Below are 23243 nucleotides of genomic sequence, written 5' to 3'. Positions count from 1 at the left end.
AGCACAAAGTGAGTACGGGACAGATGGCAAATGATCATAATCAAACATGCAGTAGGCCTACATAGATGTGTGTTTGTTTGCGTGTGTGCGCATAAAGGGCAAACATGGATGGGATGAATTATCAGCGGTTACTTTAGCAGCCAGTAGCAGTATCTTTCAATAACTGCAGGGTGGGACGTGAAACTGAGTGAGGAATTATTACTTTACATAAATAATTAATGTTACGTAATAAAAAACAAGAACATTTGAATAGTTTCAGACAATTTCAAATTTCTTATGAGAGATTAAGATCCGTTCAAAATGAGACTCTGATTTTGGATGAAGATCCCCTTAACTTCCTCTAACCTTGAGTTAATTAAGTTTTGCATGGGCTGTAACTAAAAAAGAGCTAATTACACTGAGCACAATGCTCAACCGCTACGTGACACATAGCTGAAGGCCCCGAAACAAAACGAACAGGTTACAGCCTCCTACTTCATTGTCACTTGTGAGATGTCATTTCCTTCACTCGTCAGCGACCTGCTTACGCTATAAAGGCTGATACAGATTAGCACAACAGGTACGGAGGCTATCGTTTAGTATATTTTATTCTAAAACAGGTAAATGTCAGCACTGCAGTAATGAACACCTGTCACAGTGATGAGTCAACAGGGCCAAAGCCCTATCTACTAAAATGTCTTTTAACCTCGGGACTCCTCCCCCTTCGCAGAGTGCCGTGGAGTCGACCTGTCTAGGCCCCTGGGCTACAGATTTATTACAAGCAGAGTGGAAGTGTTGCAAGTTTCTAACTACAAGTCATGTCTGAGTAATGTGCTTAATGTGCATGTTCTTGAGTCAGAATGAACAAATGACAAAACCCACATGTGTAATTACGGAAAGACACTCGTTTATTACTCCGTTGTCAAGAATATTGCCGATCAAATATGCCTCTGAGAATTTACAAAAGAAAATAGCATTCCCAATGCACGTTTTTGCATTGGGAATGATTGCATTTATCTTTGTGCAACATTTGCAAAGAGAAACAAAATACTTGAACTCAGTGGAAGTAAATGATATGGAAGCAGACGGCACAATGGCGTTGACAAATTACATCATAAAGATGAGACTGAAACAGGAAGCTTTTTTTTTTAAATGCAGCTTATCGATTGCTGTGACCTGAGGCTAACATATCTCAGAGTACCAGGTTGGCTAAAAATAGCAACTTCCTGCATGACATCACTGAGGGAATGCAGCCCGAGCTGTCTGCCTGCCAGATTACCCATCTAGACTCATGCTCTAAACACCTCTACCAGCCTCCCTTCTCTCCCTCCTCTTTTATACCCCTCTCCATCCGCTGCTCCGCTTCGTCTCATCTCTCCCTCCTCCCTCGGCTGCCTCTTTCTCCCCACCTCCCCCTCTAACAGCTACCAGTCTGATCTAGCTGGTTCCAGCCTCAGCCTGCACCCTGGGTGTTTCCAGCTACGCCTTTATCCAGATAGAGATAACGCCAGAAAGAGAAAAACACTGCTCACTTCATCATTTTCTCTCTGACGCACTGCCTTCGTATCAGTCGGCTTCACTCTTCATCGCAATCAGCCATACCACGGCGCCTCAGTCACAGCTGATCGTCTCATTGAATGCTAGAAACCTTAGCTAAGACAGCCTTTACATTTAAATCTACATACTTAATGCCTAAAAAAAATGAGTGAGGCGCCTGAAAGAGAATCAACTGCATTGCCACCATTCATTTATCTTCTTAACTTGCTCCGTCTTTAACAGTCTTCTCACGTGCTGCAGGCTCTCGGGTTATGCGAGACGGGTTTTTTTCCTGTGCGGAAGCGCATGGGATAGCTGGCTGGTTAGCTGGGTTAGTCGGCCAGTGTGTTTGGAGAAGAAAGACACGTTTAGAATTTGCTGACGAGACATGTGAACATGCTAAAATAAAATAAACGGATGAGCCCAGGATGTCATGCGGCACCTCAGCTGTGGTTTTTGTCATTTTGAGCATTGCTGACATCCATATGTAGAGTATATGTGATAAGCGGCTATCTAAGTGTTTGTTTTTGTTTGGGTTTTTTTGGACAGCACGGCCGGTTTCATGATGTCAGGATGCAGAAGTAAAGTTCATTGGTGTTTTGGGTTGAACCTCAGACTGAGGCTTACTTGCCGAGACGACTGTTGGCAAATAAACATCTACTCCCAGTAGGTCTGTTTCACATTCAAACAATCAGACGTAAGTAGGCGCACATCGCAACGCCCCAATAATGTCATGGGTATCCTGCGCCGTACGATACCAGGCACCTTTGTTACCTATTTTGGGAAAGACTGATTCATTCCATGTATGGAATTAAGCCGACAGAGCAATAGGTGATAGTCGGTGGCATGAGGAGCATGTGGTGAAGAGAAGCTAAAAGTTATTGAATTGGGCCTCCACACGATTTTATTATGTTCGCATAATGATAATAAAGTATCTTGAATCTTGAATTAGTGTCACAAGTACTTTGTAAACAGAGATACCCAGAGCGAAGCACACCCGGCATTACTTTGGCTCTGCTGTTTTTACAATGAGCCATTCAAAGCTGGCAGGATGCCACCCCAGGACGGATCGTCTCCAAGTGGACCAACGCTGCACCCCTATGTCCACGTTCTTACAGCTGTACAGAATGTTGAGGTGGAATATGTTCATACTAAAGCTCTCATGCAACACATCTCTGCAGTTCCGCCCACATAAAGCACATTTAGCTGCATTCCAGCAGGCCTCCACGCTTGTCTGCTGCTGAAAACTCGCAGCTGCTTTCGATCACATGGCGTCTTTTAAACGACATCTTGAATTTCCTTTGGCGTCCGACCTGAACTCATCTGGATAGCAGAAGTCTTCGGGCTGCAAAGCATGACGGTCACACACATGCATGCACACACGTATAAAAAGACAGCTGTTCAAGGTCATTTCCTTCAACACACACACACTCAATGGGTCTACTTTGCTCCACCACAAACCTCTGTGCGGACGCATGTGCTATAGTGTTTTTGTGAAAGGGTGTGCACCGATCCAGAAATAGACTCTCGAGTGGTCTGCAGCCGTGGTTTGAGTTTTGAATGTCCTTGTTTCATGCTAGCTTCACTTACTAGATGGAATTCCATGCAGAAAAATATCATGAACATGTTGAACATGGCCGCTGTCAAATTTTGTTATGTACTATTTGAGTAATGCTGTGAAAATGTTCTAGTTCTGTGGATTTCAAGGCCTTTAAGATTCTTTATTCACCCCATCCTATTACTTTCACATGCAATCAATTGAGAATTAGATTTAAAAAAAAGGAAAGGTTTAAGATCTGACATGTTGCTCTGACACATATGCATGCTGATATAATCGTGAGCGCCATGGGCGATACATCACAGGTAAGACGCGTGCTTCAAGACAGCAAATGAAAATCTTTGTATGGCGATCTATTGGATCACATCTGCACCAAAAGATCTTTCATGACGCTCCAACAGCCTATAGGTGGATTCCAATCATTAGAACCCTACAAGACCCACTAAAACATCCTCATCCACCGCTGGACGTCAATCCGGGAACAATCCCTTCAACGCAGACCGGCTCACCCCCAGCAGCTCTTGGTTTCAGTCCATGGGTGGCCGTTGGGTCCATCAATATGTGAAGAGTCTTATCAAGCTATATAGTCTGTCCCCCATTCGGAGGCACAGCTGTACAATCGCACACCGCATGTCTCCATGGCCCCGTTGAACAATCCAAGCTAGACTAACTTAGCACGATGCTGGGAAGACTTGGCTCCAGCCTTGAAGTGTTATTCTGATGATAAACAGGGCAACAATTCTGAATCAAACATGTAAATCAATGGACTGGCTGTCCAGATGTTTTTAAAACATTAAGGGACTGCTTAAACGTTGGCATTTACATCCATTCTCAGGAAATAAGAGAGACAAGATTTGACTCGAGATGTTTTTCCAAAAAGGCCTGGTCAGAAAAAGAGGAGTGTCGGCCAATCATTGATGGGTATTGCTTTCACATTTGCAGTTGAACCTGGGTGTGGAGCTACAGTGACTCCTACAGGCCACATTGAAGGCTGAGGCTGTCTTTGCCATGCCAGAAGCTCTGTGAGCGTATACTGTACGGTGGCATGGATGTGTACATCTACAGCCACGAGTTCTGTGTGCACATGTCTGTGTTTGTCCGTGTTCATCTGTTGTAGCCACAAAGCTAATTACGAAATTATGCACAGGATGAGACCGAGCTTCAGGATTCGAGTGAAGCTAAAAACAAACTGACAAAGCAAACGGAACACAGTTTGCTGATAAGCCCGGAGAACAAAAGACCTCATTGTAGATACAGAATTATTTGATTACCAGTTGCAATTTCCTTCCTCCCTTCAACATTTCCTGATTGTCTGAGGAAATGAGGAGGCATCACAGGAGCTCTGTGTCTTTCCCTCATGTTGTATTTCGCCAGGCATCACAATACCTCAAATAATATAAAAAAAAAGACTTTGTGCCAAAAACAACTGTGACTCATCCTGCTAACCTAACCTAGAAAAACAAAGCAAACATCACGCTGGATGGCAACTCTCCTGACCTGCTGGATTCTGGGTAAAGCGCATTTTACATATGGAGGTCATCCAATACAAGCGGTCGAACTCCAGAAATAGAGCCGGATGCAGGGGGGACTTTGAGAGATGCAGGCTCTTTGTTTATCTTTCACAGCATCAGAAGCCGGATTGATAATGTCCTACGTGTCAAACTGAACGACTCCACAGAATCAGAATTCATTTTGCATAACCAATGGCTGAAGTTCATATTAGATAAACACACATATGGCTTTTAACAGACAAGCCGGAGTTTAAGCTTCAGGATCTTTGGAAATGATATCTGCTAAGTGTGATCTGATTTATTCAGAGATTCGGTAACTGCAAAGAGAGTCTGAAACATGTAGGTGAGTGTTTTTTTTACGTATTATTCACACTTTATAAACAGCAATGAAGATTATCCACCGTCGTCATTGACGACTTGCAGGATTTACATTGAGTCTAACACTTTTATAGCTCAACAGAAGGGTTAAACAGATAAACAGATATAAATTGTCAAAAAGAAGCAGGAGATAAATGTTTGCTGTGCTTTTTATGGAAATAGAGGAAAGTTCATGGTAGAGCTGCAAGGGTCACCAGCTCATGTTTGCCAAAAAAATGAGAGGCGACTACCAAAGTCCGAATGGTGCAGAGTCTGCCGGAGCACAATGTGTAGTTTGAGAGAACTTTGAGAACCTGGTGACCATAACCGGCCTGTAACCAGGAAATGCACATGACAAAGACCTCCAATACGACGCAAGTAAATTAATCCATCATTTATTGCACAAACTCACTTAATACCTGAACGTTTCATATACCGGTAGTTCACCTCATGGATATCTTGGATTAGTAGATAGTTGCACCTGTGTATGATTCTTCCTGATGCCAACCTGATGATGCAATCCAGACAGGATTAGCATCTGACCACTCTGGTAAATAATCAACTTTTGTGAACAATTGCTGCCTGTAAAGTGTTTTTGCAACTGTGTGTGGGTGGCTAAAGAGTCTATTATATGACAATAATTAAATTCTTGTTCGTTGCTACGCAGTATGTCACTCGAGACTCAGTTACATAAATTACTTTAGGCTTTACCAGCCCAAGATTAAGAAGATGATCAGGCTAGAGCACATCCAACAGGTGATCAATATTCGCGCAAACAGTTTTAGAAAACATAATTTAAGCCTTGAGGGAACCACAGCGACGAGACGTGATGCAGCGGTTGGTTTCATTATGCTTTGAAGAAAACGTGCGATGAATCTGAGACAGTAAGTCAAGTGTCTGTAACCAGTTTAAGAAAACGACAAAAGTATTGCCATTGCTCAGAACGATGAGTCACACAGCCTCTTTCGCAATGACAGAGAGAGAGAGAGGGAGGAGTAGTGATGAGCAAGACTGTCTTTTTGTTTTTGCAGCTAAGAGATGCAGCCAGAACGATGAAGCGGGCAGAGAATAGAACTTCTCATTCTGTGAAGTAAAGCTTAAAAGAGAGGAGAAGGAAGAAGTCAGAGGGGTAGGGGGATGGATTATAATAATACATCTTTTAATTTGCATGATCAACCCTGCATTCTGACTGAAGCGCATCAAGGTCGCAGTGAACAGTGAGAGGAACGACTCTGTAGCCTTCAGTGGAGATGAATCAATTAAAGAGGAGAGGACTCGAGGCTGGAGCTGCCAGTAGTGCGTAATGTGAGTCTCCCCAGAGGTCTTTTTCTTATCTCAGCTGTCCCGTCTAGACACACACAGTAACATAGGCCATGACCGATACTTTACACCCCCCACTCCCAACCCCCCCACATCACTTGCCTGCCATTAGCTCCAACTGACAGAAAGTAAAGCTCTGAGCATGGCATAAACGCTTCATCTGCGTGCTTTATTTTATAATTATAATACCAGAAAATATGAAAGCATGTTTCTCTGACGTCAACCAGAGAAGATGACAGACAGAGAAAACTCCTTCGTGATTGATTGGTGATGATCGGAATATCCAAACTTCCTCAGAAAGACCAGACTCGCTCAATTAATCTGCAAAGACTTGTTGATCTTACGAGGGACACGGTAATGTCTTGCATTACGCAAGACGCACATCCCCTGAGAAGCTGCGTGCACACTCGCATGGACACGTATGCCAAAAACAAGACCTTTTAGGAAGCCCAACAGCAACAAGACGGCTTCTCCACTCTGTCCAGAGACAGGATGTGAGGGGCTGTACGGCAGGGGTGGAGGCGAGTGTTTATGCGTGTGCAGACGTCCGAATGCTGGATCCAGTCCCAGTGCTAACAGGAAATCCTTTATGACCAGAACTGAGAGTCACCTAAACACCTCCCAGATACTGGAATAAAGCACTGGGGCCACTGGGGGAAACACTTCACCGAGTGTGGCAACGGCTGACTTTGTGTTTTGTTTGTGACAGGGATGCGAGATGGGGTTTCCTTTCCCACACAGGTACCTGTACATGCAATGTGTATCAGTAATGCATAAAAAAAAGCACCACTGAGATGGAGTTCGATATTTAAAATGGTACCGTTTATATAACAACTTGGTACTGGCATGAAATTCTAAAACAGAACCACATTTAGACATTTCATCTTTTCCTGATAAAGAGAGCCTGTGGACATCGTTGGAATTGGGGTTTTGTTTTCTCTAGACCAAATCAAAGGCTGAGAAAAGGAATAGAAAGTGACCCCGATGATGACTGAAAGCAAAAGCACGGAATTTTGGTTTCTAAAAAAACAACTATTACCTTGTTCCTAAAACGCAAGCGTAAAAAAATAACTATTAGACGGGGTGGTTGATAAACAATGACCAATCTTGGTAGAAAGAAACTCGTTTGCATGTAGATTTAAAGGTTATTATTATTAACATATTGTTCGATATTATATTATTAGATAACCTTTTTTTTTCTCCATAAACTGAGCCTGGAGTGAGGCTGTTCTGAACATTTGACGTCACGCTGTGTTTGAGCTTCTCTATTTCTTTTGTGTTTGGCGTCTGCAACTGGATATTTTGGTGACAAACAAAGTCTTGAAGCCAAATCGTTCACTAAATGATGAACTAGGAAGCAAAACACACAAAGGTGAACTTCTGGTGGCAAAAAAAGGTCTTTTTTTTCGTGAGTTTTGACTGTTTGGTTGTTTGATGAGCCCTAACATAATGAGACACACAAAGCCCACACACACACACACACACACATTAACATACATACACACATAAGATCAGGTGAGGCATAGTACAAACGGACTGGGTAAATTTCCACTCTACACAGACAATCTTCAGTTGTCTTGCTGCAGGGAGGACAAACTGCTGGCCAGAGACTGTCACCGCACAAGCTATAATGTGAGACATACGTATGTGCACACACACAGACACACACACACATCTGGACACATCAAAGGCTTTTGTTTCCTACATTGTAGAAGCATTTTCCTCGATGGCCATTGCTATTATCTTTAACAACTTCACAAGATCGTCTGGAATGCTTCTCAATCAACGGGTGTCAAACAGGATTAGCGGGATTCTGCTTCACGTGTTTAAGTCGAAGTAGCATTCATAATCAGCAGCTACCTTTCCACAGCAGTAGCAATCCATCAGTGTCAGGGACAAGTTATGAGAAACGACAGTCTGTCATGACTCAAAGACAGGAAGGTCGGTCGGCAAGAACTTTCTAGATTACATCGTCATGGATGCTTCGTAGAACTCAATGAGTCAGACCTTCATGCCTGAAACCACAATGGAGGGAGGCCGACGAAGAGACACAAGGAAGATCAGTGTAAATCTGTGCTTTCGGTCTGCGATGCACAAAAGGGGACGAGATGGAATCTGCGTCCGAGGTTCTCCCCATGGGACCAGTAGGAGGAGGTGTGATAGTCTGTGGGTGTTTTGTTGGCGACACGCCTGGTGGAATTCAAATATGAAGGCACTGCCACAATAGGCAGCGACACACCATCTCATTTGGGTTGGGCTCAGTGCGACCAGCTTGTGATCTCCAACAGAACAATGAATCCAGAACACACAGAACCCTAGCATACGGGGGAACCATTTATCCGTTTGAGGACCTTTTTTTTGGTTCTCTGGGAAGAGATTTAACATTGAAACTATCCTATCCTAGACACGATATTACGCAACGCCTGGAAACAAGCAGGAGGAAGCGCTGTACTGTGTGAAATGTTTTGTCGGGGTTTAGGTAAAATGAAAAATAATCAAACCCTCCCCTTCATCACCCTTTGAGGGGTGGAATTTATTATTCTGTATCTACCGGCTCCTACAGAGAGAAATAAATCAAGCTGGCAACTTTAATTTTCTCTCCACAGAGGGCGGTGTCACTGACTAATTACAGCCAACACAGATGGAGTGCCCCCTCCCTCAGAGGGGGGCTTGGAGCCAGCCCTTACAGTTCGAATCAATGGGAGGGCATGAGCAGGTTTCTGTCACGAATTTCCACAAAGCTGCAGAATTTCACTCTGGTCGTTTCATAAAAACTGCATTTAAATAATCTCGCTCTGATTTGTCAGATGCCCGCAAATGGCATGCTATAGCCAAGCAAACAAATGGTGTTACTGTAATCTGAATATTCTGTGATCAATTACACGTCATCATGTCTTTACGAGGAATCTTGTGTTTGCCATTAAAAGTTTTTTTTTTTGGCAGAAAAGGTTTGTCTTCACTCAAGCGGGTGGGGCTGGAACTATACATCTGTAAAACTGTCATATAGGGTGGGGGGGCATCTATCTCACCACCGAATTTCATCCGGATCAGATCCAGAATGGTGTACGGAAAAAAATATTTTATTTTAACATTGAAAACTCCATTTACGGATTCAAAGATCTGTTACAAATACTCATAAACTCTGATTCACTTGTACTTTTTATGGTTGGTATATAAAGATACCAAGAACAATTTAGAACCTTTTGATGGTGATCCAGATCACCATGTGGACGGTGTAAATCCAATTACGAGGGGAATGAGCTGCTCGGCGGAGGTCTGTGCTAGTTAAATCATGCATCTTTCTCTTGTTACTCACCGATGTGCATACATTTTATTATGAATTATTAAAGATTGTGAAACTCTTTAACTGTGAATGTAATGTTTAATGTTTCTGCATCGTGAAAGTTGAAATAAAACACACACCCTGGGTCCCTACGGCCATGTTTACCACAAAGTGTAACAACAATGGACGTGCACGTCCGAGGAAGAGAGCCCGAATGTGCAGAACAGTGCCAACAAGGAATCAGAAGAGGATGGAATTTTCCATCCAAAATCATTTTAGGTTCGGGGGCTCTGTCTGGGCCATAAACATGTCGGGCCCAAGGTGGTTGGCCCCCAACAGCAGTGTGCTTTAGTAGTGGCTTGTTTGTCAACCAAAGAGAGGGGGGTCCAGTGGAAAATTACCAGTCCCGCACACGACACACACACAGCCACACACACAGTTGGTACCAGCTGAGAGACTGACCTGCAGCCACATATCTATCCATCTCCCTCATTGCTCAGGGGACAGTTTGCGTTTTTAATGGGCGAGGGTGCGGGGGCATGGTTGCGTTGTCAGGATGCACCAGCCCGCACGCTACGCAACCAATAGCATTGGTGATGTGTGTTCATGTCTATGCACCTTTCCAAGGCAATACCTGTGATGTGTCCACTCACTGGTGGAATACGATGCATGTATGTCTGCAGGTGTGAGCAGTTTCCACAAATATTTTACATTTGTGAACATAAAAGAGGAAATGTGTGTGTGACGTGAGCGTTTGGTGAAGGTGTGTGTGTCGCACGGCATGTATTATGTGTGTGAGCTGCTGATCCATGCAACCGAGATGAATGACTCAATGACACTTTGCAAAAGTTTCCCAATATTCCTGGCATTTATGCCCTTACAGAGAAATTACCGGAGTAAAAACGTAAAGAACTGAAAGTGAATGATGTGGGAATATGAATAGCTCAGCATTACAAGAGCCCTCCAGTCCTATACAACATTTAAGGCGGCGCATTACCTGGGTTCCGAGGCAGCTCACCATCATGTGATTGAGCAGTTTGGCAGCAAACATGGGGAAACGGCAGCACAACACGTGGGATATAATGGCCAACGCCAAAGCTGAGGAGGAAGAGGTGGGAAGCGATATTAAGCATAGATTAACAAGTTATCCATAAAATAACTGGCCGTGGATGCCGTGTTTCACACCTGAAATGCACATGAACCCAGAAGCGTAGAAGGCCTCGTTGTAGGACGCAAGAGCTGCAAACTCAACGTAGGCTGTGAAGATGGACAAGTGGGAGCAGGCACATTCCACGTAGTTCCCACTCTCCTTCACAACTCTGCAGTATTGAGCATCCGATGACCAGCTAGGAGTGAGAGGTCAGGATGGGAAGAGGAGAGAAGAAACATTATCATAGGGGTTACCATTTAGACAGGTAAACAGGTAAACCTATCCACAAAGGCTGATGTGATGGGCAAACGTTCATCAACAAATAACATTTTAAACAGGCATGATGCTCGTTCACATGAGCTACCGAGGTCCTAATATCTCCTTCTGCTGCTAATAGAGATTACTAACAATATGCATAAAAAAAAGTCACAAAGAAATATTCTAAAGGTTGAGAGTGAAAATGTCTGAGAAGATATAACGGACATATTGTAGCAGTGGGCATCCCTTGTCAGCCCTTCTCTGTGACCTTTGCACTCCCTCCATACTGTGCTCTCATCTGTCTTCATTTTGGGGCTACATCAACTGTTCCAGGAAAAGAAGAAACTTGACGATTCTTTGCTCGTGTTCCACCCACAACCCAGGAATGTCCTCAAAAAACAAATCTGAGTGGGAGACTTCGTACTGAATGTACGACTATGAAACACAAAGTACGGAGTCCCCGCATGACCACAGGCTGTGCTCTGACTTTTATCTTTGCAAGCCATATGTACTTATATGTACAGTATCAGATACAGGCTATAAACAACTTAATAAGAGTTAAATAAATACTAAAACACCGAAGGAACAAACCAAACTGCAGTCATCATTTGATTATGGAGGAACATTATGAGTGTCAACTTGCTCTTTGAAGTTTATTTTTAATGGCTGATGCATTTGAAAAGGAGCATTCTGTGACAGACTACCTCGCCGTGGTCTGGTTCCAGAGGAGGCAACCAGATCGGCCTGGTTTAATTTGCTGACCGGTGGTGTGAATGCGATACACCACCTCGTTGCCATCTTCTAGGGGTCGTGACCCTCTGCCCTGGAGGCTGGCTGAGAAAACCTAAATATAAACAGAAAAGGAGAGCTACTTTATACTGGTGTAATACTGCCACCTGCTGGGGGGGGGTTTGACCCAAAGTATTTTCCAAGAGAAACAAATACACAGTCGAAGTCCCCCCTACCTTCCCACTGAGAGCAATGGCGGTATCATTGGTAAGAAACCAGTGTTCAGATCTAAACTCCGTGAGCTGAATCCGGCTGAAGTTGCTGCAGTTGGCAGTCAGGCCTGGCGGCACCGGCAGAAGGGAATCTGGGAGCTGAAAGAAGTCTGCGTTTTGGCCCCTGAATTTGTGCCCGTTGATCTGTGTGGGGTACCACTGCAGGGCAGAGATGGTCATGTACGGACATCTTTCCAGTACGGACATCCTTCTGCAAAAGAAAAAAAAATCTTTGCTAATAGCATTTATCATGCTAGCACACCAGGTCGTGTTTATGGGTCAATTCGACGACACGTTCTCATTTCAAAATATGCGTTTTAATAAGAGACACTCACATCTCACATTCACTGTGCATGAGGAGGCTGAAGGCAAATCGCTCTGCCGCATCAGCGAGGTGGCTAAGGCCTCTGGTGGAAACCCTGCTAGGATTAGCTAAGACGCATAGCAGGTCATAGGTCAAATTGTGGCTGCTCTCCTGTAAGGGAACCCTTTCTGCCTCCGCTAGCACCTGGCTCAGAAAGAGAGGAAGAGATGGATGAAGTTTTCCTACAAATCAGCTGGAGGCTGCTCAACTGGCATTCTTGTTTTGTTCTCTTACCTTCCCCAGACCTTCCAGCACAGCGGTCATCTGCTCGCTATTTAGAGGCGCCATGACCTTATCCAATAGCCCCTGCAGCACCCGGTTCAACGTGGGCGGGTCTAGAGGCTGGTGCAATTGGTCCAGTAAGATCCACACGGCCTCACTCTCCGCATTTGACACCAGAGTCACGTTAGCCAGCCCAAACTGTGGGTGTACCCTAGCTCCACCTGTAGCGTTGAAGAGCACCACCTGGAAACGCTTCGGCGTGGGCAAAGCCGAGTCCAGGTCAGGCGTGAGATAAATGTCCAACGAAGAGTTACGGTGGCCCACATGGAAGGTCAGATGCCCCTCCTGTTTAGGGAAGTCTAACCCTGCTTTAGCAGGCCGGATTATAGCGGGACCCAACACCTCATCTCTGAGGAGCTCCTGGAGGAATACAACGAAGGTTCTCAATGCAAATGATCACATTCAGCAATGACATTTCTCATTTACTCAACAGGATCCGCTCTGATACGGCTTCAATGTGCAGAAAACGGGAGCTTTTTTTTTTTTTTTTTACATTTTGTATTTGTACCAATGAATTTAAGTATTTATAAATCATTTGCATTCTGTTGTATTGACATTTTATACAGTGTCCCCACTATTTTGGACAGGTCTGGGCTTTGGTTCAGAATCAAATCCCTTGCAACATAACTTGTCGTGAGAGACAAATGATTTTTATTGAATGCGCTCTCACTTTGATCTCCAATATCAAACAGTGAGAATGCCAGACAACACTTTATGTCCTGGAACGACACGGTGCAAACAAACCTTTGATCCAGATGCCTCAGTCAAAAAGAACCAAATGACATCAGAGAGATCATGACTATCAATAATATAGTCATACGAACTGTGTAGCCGCACTAAACAATTCAAGGGCCACCTTCTGAAGGAAAGGGCAAGAAGTACTAAATGGAAATGTCTGTCTGGTCTATATCATGTAAACTTGCGGTATCATTCAAATGTTTGCTCTTTCCACTCTTACCAGCGTGCGATATTGAACGGTCGTGACGGAAGCAGTGCTGCCCTGTCGGTGGACTTGGAGACTGAGTTTTGTGGTCTTCAGGGTGGCGATGGGCAGCCTGTGGCCCACAGCGAAGTACACAATGCCTTGTGGATCGTCGCTCTCTGCCATTGTTATGTTGGCAAACCTGGTGGTGTCGTTGATTATGGCACCAGCACCCACCTGGTAAATCTCCACAAAGAACCACACCTGGTTCTCTGGCTCCTACAGCAATACAGCTTGGTCAACATTATGCTATCCTCATTATAGTGATTTCAAGAATGGCAAAATTCCAACAGGACCTCTGCCTTCCTCTTACCTCATCATCCTCAACCTCTACAGTGAGGGCACAGGTGATCTCTCCTCTCTTGCACAGAGCGGTTCCTGAGGTCTGCAGCAGCTGCTTTGTTAGGTCGACGCCATTGTTTACAAGCGTTAGCGTCGTGCTGCTAAAGGTAACTCTCCAGAACACCTGCAAATCCTCAAAGGCTCTGGACAGAGGAAGAAAGGTAAAACCTTAATCATTATCTTTTGTTATGAATGAAAATGTTCAACCAAAGTGTCGTTTTACCTGTTTTCTTGTCTCTGCAGAAGGAGGAGAGCCGTTTTGTTCTCTGAATCCTCATCCAGGACGTGTCCCGTCAGAGAATTCAGACTAAACCCTACGATGCCGTTGTGGAAGTCACTCCCTGGTATAGATCGAGGGAAAGATGAAAAGAACAAATGCAAATTAATTTACTCATGACTTCATGATCTAATAATTATTGTAAGCAATCATGTAGGACAATCAAATAATCCGCCGTTCACTTTAGAGAAACAAATTACATTAGATCAGGCCATTAAACACTCCTTTCAGTTTACGTGTGCTATAAATAGAAGAAAACTGCACCCAGAATACGTACAAATAAATAAATGCTGCATCTTTGTTAAAATCCTTTTCAATGTGTAATTATTTCAATCAAAATGTGTTTTTCTCAATACTTTACCGAGGATAGTGATCTTCACGAAAGCTCCAAATCCATGGTGAGGCGTGTCTGTGATCTGTGCTCCTCCCTCTGGATCACTGAGGTAAATAAAGAACACTTCCTGTCCCTCAGGTTCTGAATCATCCACGATGATGAGGGTCACCCGTGTCTCATTCTGACTGTCCTGAAGGGACACTACGGGGGACTCTAAGTGGAAGTCCTGCCCCTCCTTTGCCAGCATGCCAACCGGTTCCAGAGTGAAAGATAGAGGTGTTGTACTCCCCTCTGGATAAAATGACATAGCAACAGCAAGTTTATACATAACTCTTCACATTCCAGTAGGTAAGGATGTAACATGCAATAAAACCAACACGCACCACCATAGGCTCGGATCCGAGCCCTGACAGGCCCGGCCACGCTGTCGAACCTGCGCACCCTCAAAACCACCCTCTGCTCCCGCTGGGTCTCCTCATCCATATCTTCAGGAGTCTGGACCAGCTCAGGTCCGATGCCGAGCATCCCTGCAGTCACATCGCTGGCCAAGATGGTGACAGTAGCCACCCTGTGCCAAGGGCTGAGGCGAGGCGAGGCGTCTTCCCAACCCGCATCCGGACTGAGGGCTTGAACATCGGTGAGGTTCACATGGAAGTACTCGTCAGCTTCCGAAATGGAGTCATCGAGTACCGAAAGGTTGAAGGAGGCGTTGGTTTGGTGGGATGATTCAAAGACCAACGGACCATCCGTCACAGAGATGAAGTCCTCTCCTGCCGCCGCGCTTCCTGCTACCGTTGTATAAGACAGCCGGCTGCTGTTGCTACGGGAACCGTAGAGTCTCTGGACATAAAGCGTTATCATCTGGATGTCCTCTGCAATGACCAGCTGGCGAGAATCAGGGGCAAACTGGTATATTCCCAGTGGCTCAACTTCTGCCACGGTAAATCCTGACCTGTGCAAGGAAAAGAGACACACACTTCACATTTCACACCGACGACTTGCAAATTTAGATTCAAATGAGCAACATGTGGGTAGGAAGCAATAAATACATCCCCCTCTCTAACCAATTACCGTTGCACTTACCTGAGCTTGACGTTACCGGCTGCAGGACCGCTAGTCATAGCAGCAGTCAAGTGTATAGCATAGGATGATGGCTCAGATACATCAGCAACAGCTGTCAAATGTATCGTTTTAGTCCTCTCTCCATGAGCCAGAGTCAGGGAGCCTGGAAAAGAAAAAATAATAATGCAAGGGACTTGTCAAAAAACGAACAGAAGAAAAACATTTGAGATCAAATGTGAGTCTGTGCTGCTTTCAAGATCATTCACCTGCATCCGGGGTGACCGTTCCCAGTTTAAACCCTGGTGGGGCCAGTCCTGGCGGATACCCAGCATTCCACTGCACAATGATGTCCCCAAACAGCCCAGTTCGTGTCACTTCTGCTTCGCATGTTCCTGTTTCTAGACTTGAAATCCGAAGAGCCACAGAGGCAAAGCCGACCTATACAATAATAAAATGAGTTTCTCCCTCACAGATAAATCATGCGTCAGTGAATAAGAACAAAAGAACTTCACAACAACAATGCACCTCTGAGCTGCCAGCTTCCTCGGGCACAGTCACCATAGCAATGCTGGTATCAAGGAGGAGGCGAGGGGGAGAGTCATGGATCGGACCTTCAAGGCTAACATTAGTCAACTGTACAGTGAAGCTTTCACCCACTGTCAAAAACGCCTATGGGGTGAAAAGAAGGAAAGGAAACGAGTGTTATACGGGTGCTGCAACACAAAATGAACAAAAAAAAGGTTCCTTTTAAAGGTTAAATGTCCAGAAAGGATGAATCTAATTCCAACCTGGTGACCGATGGGCACAGAGATCGTACTGAAGCTCTGTCCCTCCATGAAGAACAGCCTCCCCTCAGCCCGTCCTCCAAGCAGCTCCTCAATATCTATCTCTTCCTCTATTCTTCCACGGATCTTATAACCTACGGTGGCATTGCCGAACAGCCCGCTCCGGCGAGACACATTCATCGCCACAGCTCTGGTGACCTCTGACCCTGATCCCGTAACCATTATAGATTGTTGCTCAGGCTCCAGAAAGAAGACGCCGTGCGGTTCGTCATTAGCATGCACCCTAAGAGTGAGAGGAGGATTTGTTTGAACCTTTTGACCTGGGAACTGATATAAATAGTTGAGTTTAACAAAAACCATCCTGGCAAACCTGATGTGAGTTCTGATGCTGCCTGGGTTGGGGTCCAGAGTGGCACCACCATCCACACCTGTGAGCAGGATAATGTAAAGCTCTTCCAGCTCCGGCACCACATCCGGCATCAGACTGAGGATGATCTCCGTCTCTCTTTGTCCTTCCAAGATCGTCCCTGAGCCGGCTGAGACGAAGAAGTCGCCGGTTATATCCGAGTCACTCTGTATTTGCCAGTGCACCTGAGAGGTGAGAGAACGCGGCGGCATGTAACAGCAACACAGGATATGATAAATAACAGATGCATCCTACTGTAATCTTACCGTTACGTTACCCACGACACCTTCTCTGCGTCTAATCAAGAGGGAAATGTTGAATGGGCCTTCTTCTTCTGTTGGTTCATCGTAGACGCGCTCTCGAAGAGCATCCTCGCTTAACTGGACAATACCATTTGGATCGCCAAACTTCTCTATCTGGGAGAAAAAAAACGAAAAGTTAGATCCCATTGGAGCTTCTGTTTTGTGATGTTTTTGTTTAGCAATGGTAGAATCAACCTGTAGGGAAAGGATCATTAAGATACCTTCAGAGTTATGAAACCGGCCTGTGGATCAACATCCAAGTCTCCAGACAGGATGCTGAGCTCTACGATGAATGTCTCTTCCACCTCCACCTCGCCGTGGGGAAGAATCCGCAGCGCTATGGAGCGTGTAGCTTCTTCTCCATCCCCAAAGAAGAGTGATCCGTTCACAGGCTCTCTGATGTCGGTGTTGACCGGAGGAAGGACGTCTCGGCTGTTAGGGCCACGGATGATCCAAACGACCTGTTGAAAGGTCACAACATTTCTATTAGGGGAGGTTTACCGTGGGAAAAAAACTCGAGAGAGAAACTTCCATTTTGGCACATGTTGCTCCTCCTACCGTTCCGTTGCCCACCAGGCCTCCTGCTCTTTCCAAAACAAGATTGAGGTTGAGAGTGGAATTAGGGTTGACCACGGTGACTAGGCTCTCGTTGAGGAAGCGGACCACGCCGCCCAGAGAGTCACTTTTAATGATGGTAACCCTGGCAACATGTTGAGAGCCCAGAACTGCTCCACCTGTGGCTCCAGCCAGCAGGACCTCAAATATCTCTGCATCTTCACTTTTCGGGGGGAAACAATTTCACATAACTGGAATTTAAAAAACAAGTCTCCACTCTTTTTGAATGGATGTATTTATCTAGAGTTGATTTAGTGATCTAGCTAACGAAGATAGATCTTTAAATCGCTTTCAGTGTCTTTTCCCACCTGTCCAGGTCATCTATTATGGCGACATTTATGTAGCTGGTATTCTGGCCATGGACAAATATCACTGAGTCATTATTCAGGACGTAGTCGATGCCAGGGGTTGCAGTCACGCCTCTGGAAATGATCTCAGCTGAGACGAGTCCATATGAGCCCATTCTTCTGACCACCGGGATTAGCACAGAGCCCACTCCCTCCTCAACTTAAAGGCAAGTCAGAATAAAATGGGGCATTACATATCAAACATTCTTTTGATTAACAAGCCTTCAAATCAACAATTTCATACTTCCGTAATTTGGACTGTCACCTGTAATGCTGACGGCTTCCTGCATTATCTCCAGGATACCTTCGATATTGTCATTCTTTAGTATAACCACAGCAAGAGATGAGACGTTGCCCAAAGCTGGAGGCTGGTCCTGTTGGAGACCTGGCTCACTTATTGTGTAGTCAACATCACTGAACACCAGAGGGAGACAGAATAACGAGTCACTGATAAGACAGTCCCATTGATCCGAGAAAAGAAAGCTATTAATCTGCTACACATCTCAATGGGCTACTTTACCCGATACTGACTAACTCCAATGCAGTGATGTTCAGGAAGAACATCTCAGGCCCTTCTGGAAGACCGTCATCTCGGATATGCAGCGTGACTTGTTGTGACATCTGACCCGGTGTAAAGAGCAGTCGCCCTGAAGATTCAGTGAAATCCAGTCCGCCGACCGCCGTGCTGCTTGCGGACCGGTAGGCCATCCACACGCTGCCCAGACTGCCCAGGAAGCGATTAACTGTCACATTCACCTGCATTAACGGGAAAAAGTCACATAACTGGGTTCGCAATGACACTTTATCAGATGAATCTATACTCTCATTTTGCTAATCTCACCATTCCTTCCTCTTCTGTCACCCTTATCTGGCGCTGGGTGAAGGAGAAGAGGCCATAAGGGTTGTCGCTGGCTGCCATTATAATCTTGGCATTATTGGCTGTGGGGCTGATTTCCAGTCCAGATGTGGAAGAGGTCAGCGTCAGCTGGTACGCACGGCGCTCTTCCGGGAGTTCGTCGTCCACGGTCTGATGATATGACATATTGAAAGCACAGAAATACATTTTTGTAATGGTTTTTGCAGTGCATTATGTGTATAGACAGCATCTAGATTTTTTCAATGTATAATCTAAATAATTTTGCACCTTCAGAGTAATGGTGGCAGCAGATTGTCCGTCTCTCATTGTCACCATGCCAGAGGTCGCTTCAAACTCTGAAGTCGCAGTTGGAGTGATATTCCAGTACACCTGGACCTCTCCAAACACACCCGGCCCACGCACAAGCCTGGGGAAAACACACACGTTATAACCTCTATAGCTCCTATGTATAAGTGATATAGATTAATGTGCATCTCACCTGATCATTGCACTGCCATTGTAATCGCCTTGAGGTTCTCCAATCAGGATGTTTCTGGAGGACTCTGCTACTCCAATAATCCCCAGGGCAGCCTTGTCAGCACCGATAGTGACGGTGGCGATTCCTGGAGGACAAGATGGCAGATGCAAAAGATAAATTGATCATTATTAAATAATGTCATAAGCAGAAGACAATCATGAAAGCATACTGAACATACTGACCATTTAAGGGGTCGATGACAGCACCGCTGGCAGAAGGAAATAAGCGGATGCCGAAATGCTCGTCTCCTTCCAATACGGCGTCAGCAAGGGCTCTGATTACAAATGTCTTCATAGACTCGGTCTGGAAAATAGACAAAACATAATACACTCCATGAAAACACGGCTCGAGAGGAGAGTGCTGTTTTATATATCTGGTGGTGCAATGATGCCCAGACCTCAGTGAAGACAAGAGTTCCATTGAAAGGCGTGAGGTCATCTGAAGCCTGGTCTTCCAGCTGCCACCTCAGTGTCACGGTCCCCTCGCCTCCAGTACTGCGTAGTACTGCTAATGTTGCTACTGCGGCAGGATCATCCGCAAACTCTGGCTCGCTGACAGTAACCTGAGATAAGATAAGGCAAGTAGATTAATGATGCTTTCACATCTAGAAGGTTTGACCGTCGGCTCAGGCTCCAGCACCCGATGGTAACCTGAGGGTCACTGCAATGATTGCGCCTTCAGGAATGGGGATGTATCAAGATTGTTTTTCTATTCCTGATGGACCAGAATCTGTTGATAGAGACTGTATCTTTCCCAAATTGTTAATGCAGACTCACCTCCAGCTCCTGAAATCCAAATCTTCCAAGCGGTGAATCGTTGGGAGGAATGCCCATAGTTACAGAAGTCACACCTCCCAGTCGCGCACCGCCAATCACACGGAGCAAATTCACCCTGAATGTCTCTAAAGTCTCAACCCATTCATCATCCAAGATGGTGATGCTTATCATGGCTTCTCTCTAAAAGAAAAAAAAGAGAATGGTGTGCAGCGTAGAAAGTCTCACACCTTGACTTGATTTCTTACTATAGGCAGTTTCAGTTCAAACAAACATTTATCCAGCTACCTGTCCGTCCTGAAAGGTGACGTTCCCAGATGCAGGGCTGATATCATTAAGATCAGCAGAGATTAGCTCAGCCTCCCAGTAGACGATCAGCCTTCCAGTTGCACCAGCGAGTCTCACCACTGGAAGACGGAGGATGTTGTCTGGTGGTGGTATCTCATATGCCAGTACGTTTCCAGTGATTTCCTGGACAAGCTTTAAAGAATATATATATATATATATTTAATTAATGTTACCATGTTTGCACTGTTCACTTTAAACTTTAAATTATCCTGCAAATACTTGAATGTTCCGTTATCATTTGTATTTTATGTTATTAGACACCAGACGGAGCTGCACTCCTAATCTCATTGTGTAGCTACTATGCCATGACAATAAAGGCTTTCTATTTCTATTTCTATTTCTGTTTAGCTTTAAATCATCGCCATGGAGATTAACCTGCGCTCACCTCAGAAACATTGAACTGCAGGATCCCTCGAGGGTCATCATTCTCTTGAATAGTGACCTCCGCTACTTCCATGCCAGGCCTCTTCATACTGGGATGCCCTGCTCCAACTGGTTCTCCAACTACCTCCACACTGGTGATATTTATCAAGAAACTCTCGGCCAGCTCTGGGATGTCATCCTGGGAAAAACGCACGGATCATACACACAGTGTAGGTAATGGAGTATCTTACAACCACTTGATTCAAATAAATATTTGTGTTATTCAACACCCTCCCCCTTACCGGCAGAATAGCGACAGTGACTAGGGCCAGGGTCGCACCATTTATCATGATGATGCTGTTGTCTCTGGGGGTGTAGTCCTGTCCTGCTGTAGCCTGGTTGGATGGTGCCTCGTGCAGAGCAGGCTTGGTCTGGTAATGAATTATCAGCTCTCCCGAGGAGCCCTGCTCCCTCACTAGAGTGAGAGTCACATTGACTGGACTCTCTGTGGGCCGAGAGGGAAAGAAGGTTATATGACTCAATAAGGTTGTAAGGATTAACAATTAAACTTCCTAGAAATGTTCACAGAGGACCGCAATAGCAACCTGATCAGTAAGAAAAGAAATCCTCAAAGTTAAGATGAAAAATATTCAAAGGCAAGTATTTAGTAAGGACGCTCCACGACCTACTAATCTGACATTCTGGGTTCTAATCCTAAATTACTTCATATCCTGGAAATGAGTTCAGATCTCCTTTATGATAAAACTAAAAGTCCGATTACAGTAATTCCTCTTTGAAAACAATAATATTAAGGATTAGAAAAACTATTCCTGAAAATAAGAGACAACAAAATTAGGGCGGTTTAGCAAATATAGAAGCTAAGTGCGGTAAATCAAACTTCTCTACACTGAACCAGGAATAACACACATTTACTGGCATATATTCCCAATTGTATTCATTTCTTACTCTCTGGTTCAGGTGCTTGTGTAAACTGGGAGTCTAGATGCCATCCAATAATCCCATAGGGAGACCCATTCGGTAGGATGTTGAGCTGAGCTTGAGCCCTCTGCTTGTCAATGACTGCAGCCTGTCGCAGGTCCAAAAGCCCCACGGTGGTGACATCAATGAGGGTAATAGTGACGCTTTCTCTCGCCTCCGGGACGCCGTCTGCTATCACAGCCAGCGAAATGATGGCCAGCGATTGGCCCACTGAAAACGTCACCTGTCACACATTTTAATTTGACTTTGGGGATCATTTCGAACACATCGTCGATGCATACAGGAATACGAGAGCAAGTTTACTCACCACTCCTGAAGTGGGGTAAATGTCTGCCGGACTGCCGGCGGCAGCCCAGTGGACGGTCAGTCTACCAAAAGTCCCTCTTTTCCTCTCAACGCTGAGAGAAATTTGATTACTTTGCTCTAATTCCTCCACCTCCACATGTAGAGAATTCTGTGCAGAGATTAAATCAATATATTTCATATATTATACGTCTGAAAAAAATGTTGTCCAAGTAATTCTAGCTCATATAGCATAATGATCCCGACATGATGGCTAGATCCCATGCTTACTTGAGCAAATCCAATAACGCCATGGGCATCGTCATTGGTTGGGACAATGACCGTCACCTGACCACCAAATCCAATCTCAGCTCCGCCCTTTGGATTCTTCAGACTGACGTGGAAGTACTCCTCCTCTTCAGGGACGTCATCATCAATGATGTTCACTGCTATCTCTTGCTCACTGTCACCTGGTGCAAAGTGAAGCTCCCCAAAACTAAATGTGAAGCAAAAAAAAAAGAACAGAACACACATTTTTCATTCATGCCCTCAAGACAAATTTGCTTTGTGAACTTCCTTTTTCTTCATCTTTTTATGTACCTGGGTATGAAATCAGACTGATTGGAGATGGACGTGAGCTCGTAAACAGTGGAGCTATTCTCCTCGGTGGAAGCCAGGAGGGTCTTGGTGGTGTTGAGGGAGGGGACCGTGAGTGTGTGGAAGCGAATGGCTGGAGGGGCCCTCAGGATCAGAGAGAGCAGGTTGACGTCGGACCTCCAGGTGTAAAGTGATGAGGCATTTCTACCAGCTAGCATGACGTAAACTACGACAAAGAGACAGGGTGTTAGCTCAACTGACCGCCACAGCCGGGTACAAGCTTTCTTTATGACTTACTGAACCCAGAAGGAACAGTGAAGGCATCAATGGAGGTGAGGCCTGGGTGAGGAATGGACTGATAAACCTGCGCTGACGGCTGCCCCAAGCTCCATTTCAACACTTCACAGGATGGAGGAAGACCTGGGAGGTACGGGAA

General features: G+C 45.1%; 1 protein-coding gene across 1 annotated transcript in view; it reads right to left on the bottom strand.

Annotated features, from left to right (window-relative positions):
- The window catches only part of adgrv1 (adhesion G protein-coupled receptor V1), a 65986-nt gene that overhangs the window by 16143 nt on the left and 26600 nt on the right, over positions 1–23243 (bottom strand). The window contains exons 52-87 of the mRNA XM_068760950.1: positions 23105–23227; positions 22811–23033; positions 22502–22706; positions 22236–22382; positions 21896–22151; positions 21232–21434; positions 20952–21128; positions 20507–20689; positions 20222–20401; positions 19843–20007; positions 19628–19748; positions 19407–19530; positions 19196–19334; positions 18893–19078; positions 18572–18807; positions 18317–18465; positions 18013–18211; positions 17648–17867; positions 17311–17550; positions 17054–17203; positions 16752–16972; positions 16385–16664; positions 16122–16265; positions 15863–16034; positions 15618–15759; positions 14918–15486; positions 14562–14825; positions 14147–14264; positions 13895–14066; positions 13558–13800; positions 12552–12959; positions 12289–12461; positions 11918–12164; positions 11657–11796; positions 10730–10890; positions 10542–10642 (exon numbers count right to left, since the gene is read on the bottom strand). Coding sequence (XP_068617051.1) covers positions 10542–10642; positions 10730–10890; positions 11657–11796; positions 11918–12164; positions 12289–12461; positions 12552–12959; positions 13558–13800; positions 13895–14066; positions 14147–14264; positions 14562–14825; positions 14918–15486; positions 15618–15759; positions 15863–16034; positions 16122–16265; positions 16385–16664; positions 16752–16972; positions 17054–17203; positions 17311–17550; positions 17648–17867; positions 18013–18211; positions 18317–18465; positions 18572–18807; positions 18893–19078; positions 19196–19334; positions 19407–19530; positions 19628–19748; positions 19843–20007; positions 20222–20401; positions 20507–20689; positions 20952–21128; positions 21232–21434; positions 21896–22151; positions 22236–22382; positions 22502–22706; positions 22811–23033; positions 23105–23227 — 7181 coding nt within the window. The remainder of the gene's footprint in view (positions 1–10541; positions 10643–10729; positions 10891–11656; positions 11797–11917; positions 12165–12288; positions 12462–12551; positions 12960–13557; positions 13801–13894; positions 14067–14146; positions 14265–14561; positions 14826–14917; positions 15487–15617; positions 15760–15862; positions 16035–16121; positions 16266–16384; positions 16665–16751; positions 16973–17053; positions 17204–17310; positions 17551–17647; positions 17868–18012; positions 18212–18316; positions 18466–18571; positions 18808–18892; positions 19079–19195; positions 19335–19406; positions 19531–19627; positions 19749–19842; positions 20008–20221; positions 20402–20506; positions 20690–20951; positions 21129–21231; positions 21435–21895; positions 22152–22235; positions 22383–22501; positions 22707–22810; positions 23034–23104; positions 23228–23243) is intronic.

The sequence above is a fragment of the Brachionichthys hirsutus genome, chromosome 4 (genome assembly GCF_040956055.1).
Source record: "Brachionichthys hirsutus isolate HB-005 chromosome 4, CSIRO-AGI_Bhir_v1, whole genome shotgun sequence".
Lineage (NCBI taxonomy): Eukaryota > Metazoa > Chordata > Actinopteri > Lophiiformes > Brachionichthyidae > Brachionichthys > Brachionichthys hirsutus.
Note: the sequence above shows the minus strand (reverse complement) of the source record. Positions and strands in the feature narration are given on the sequence as shown.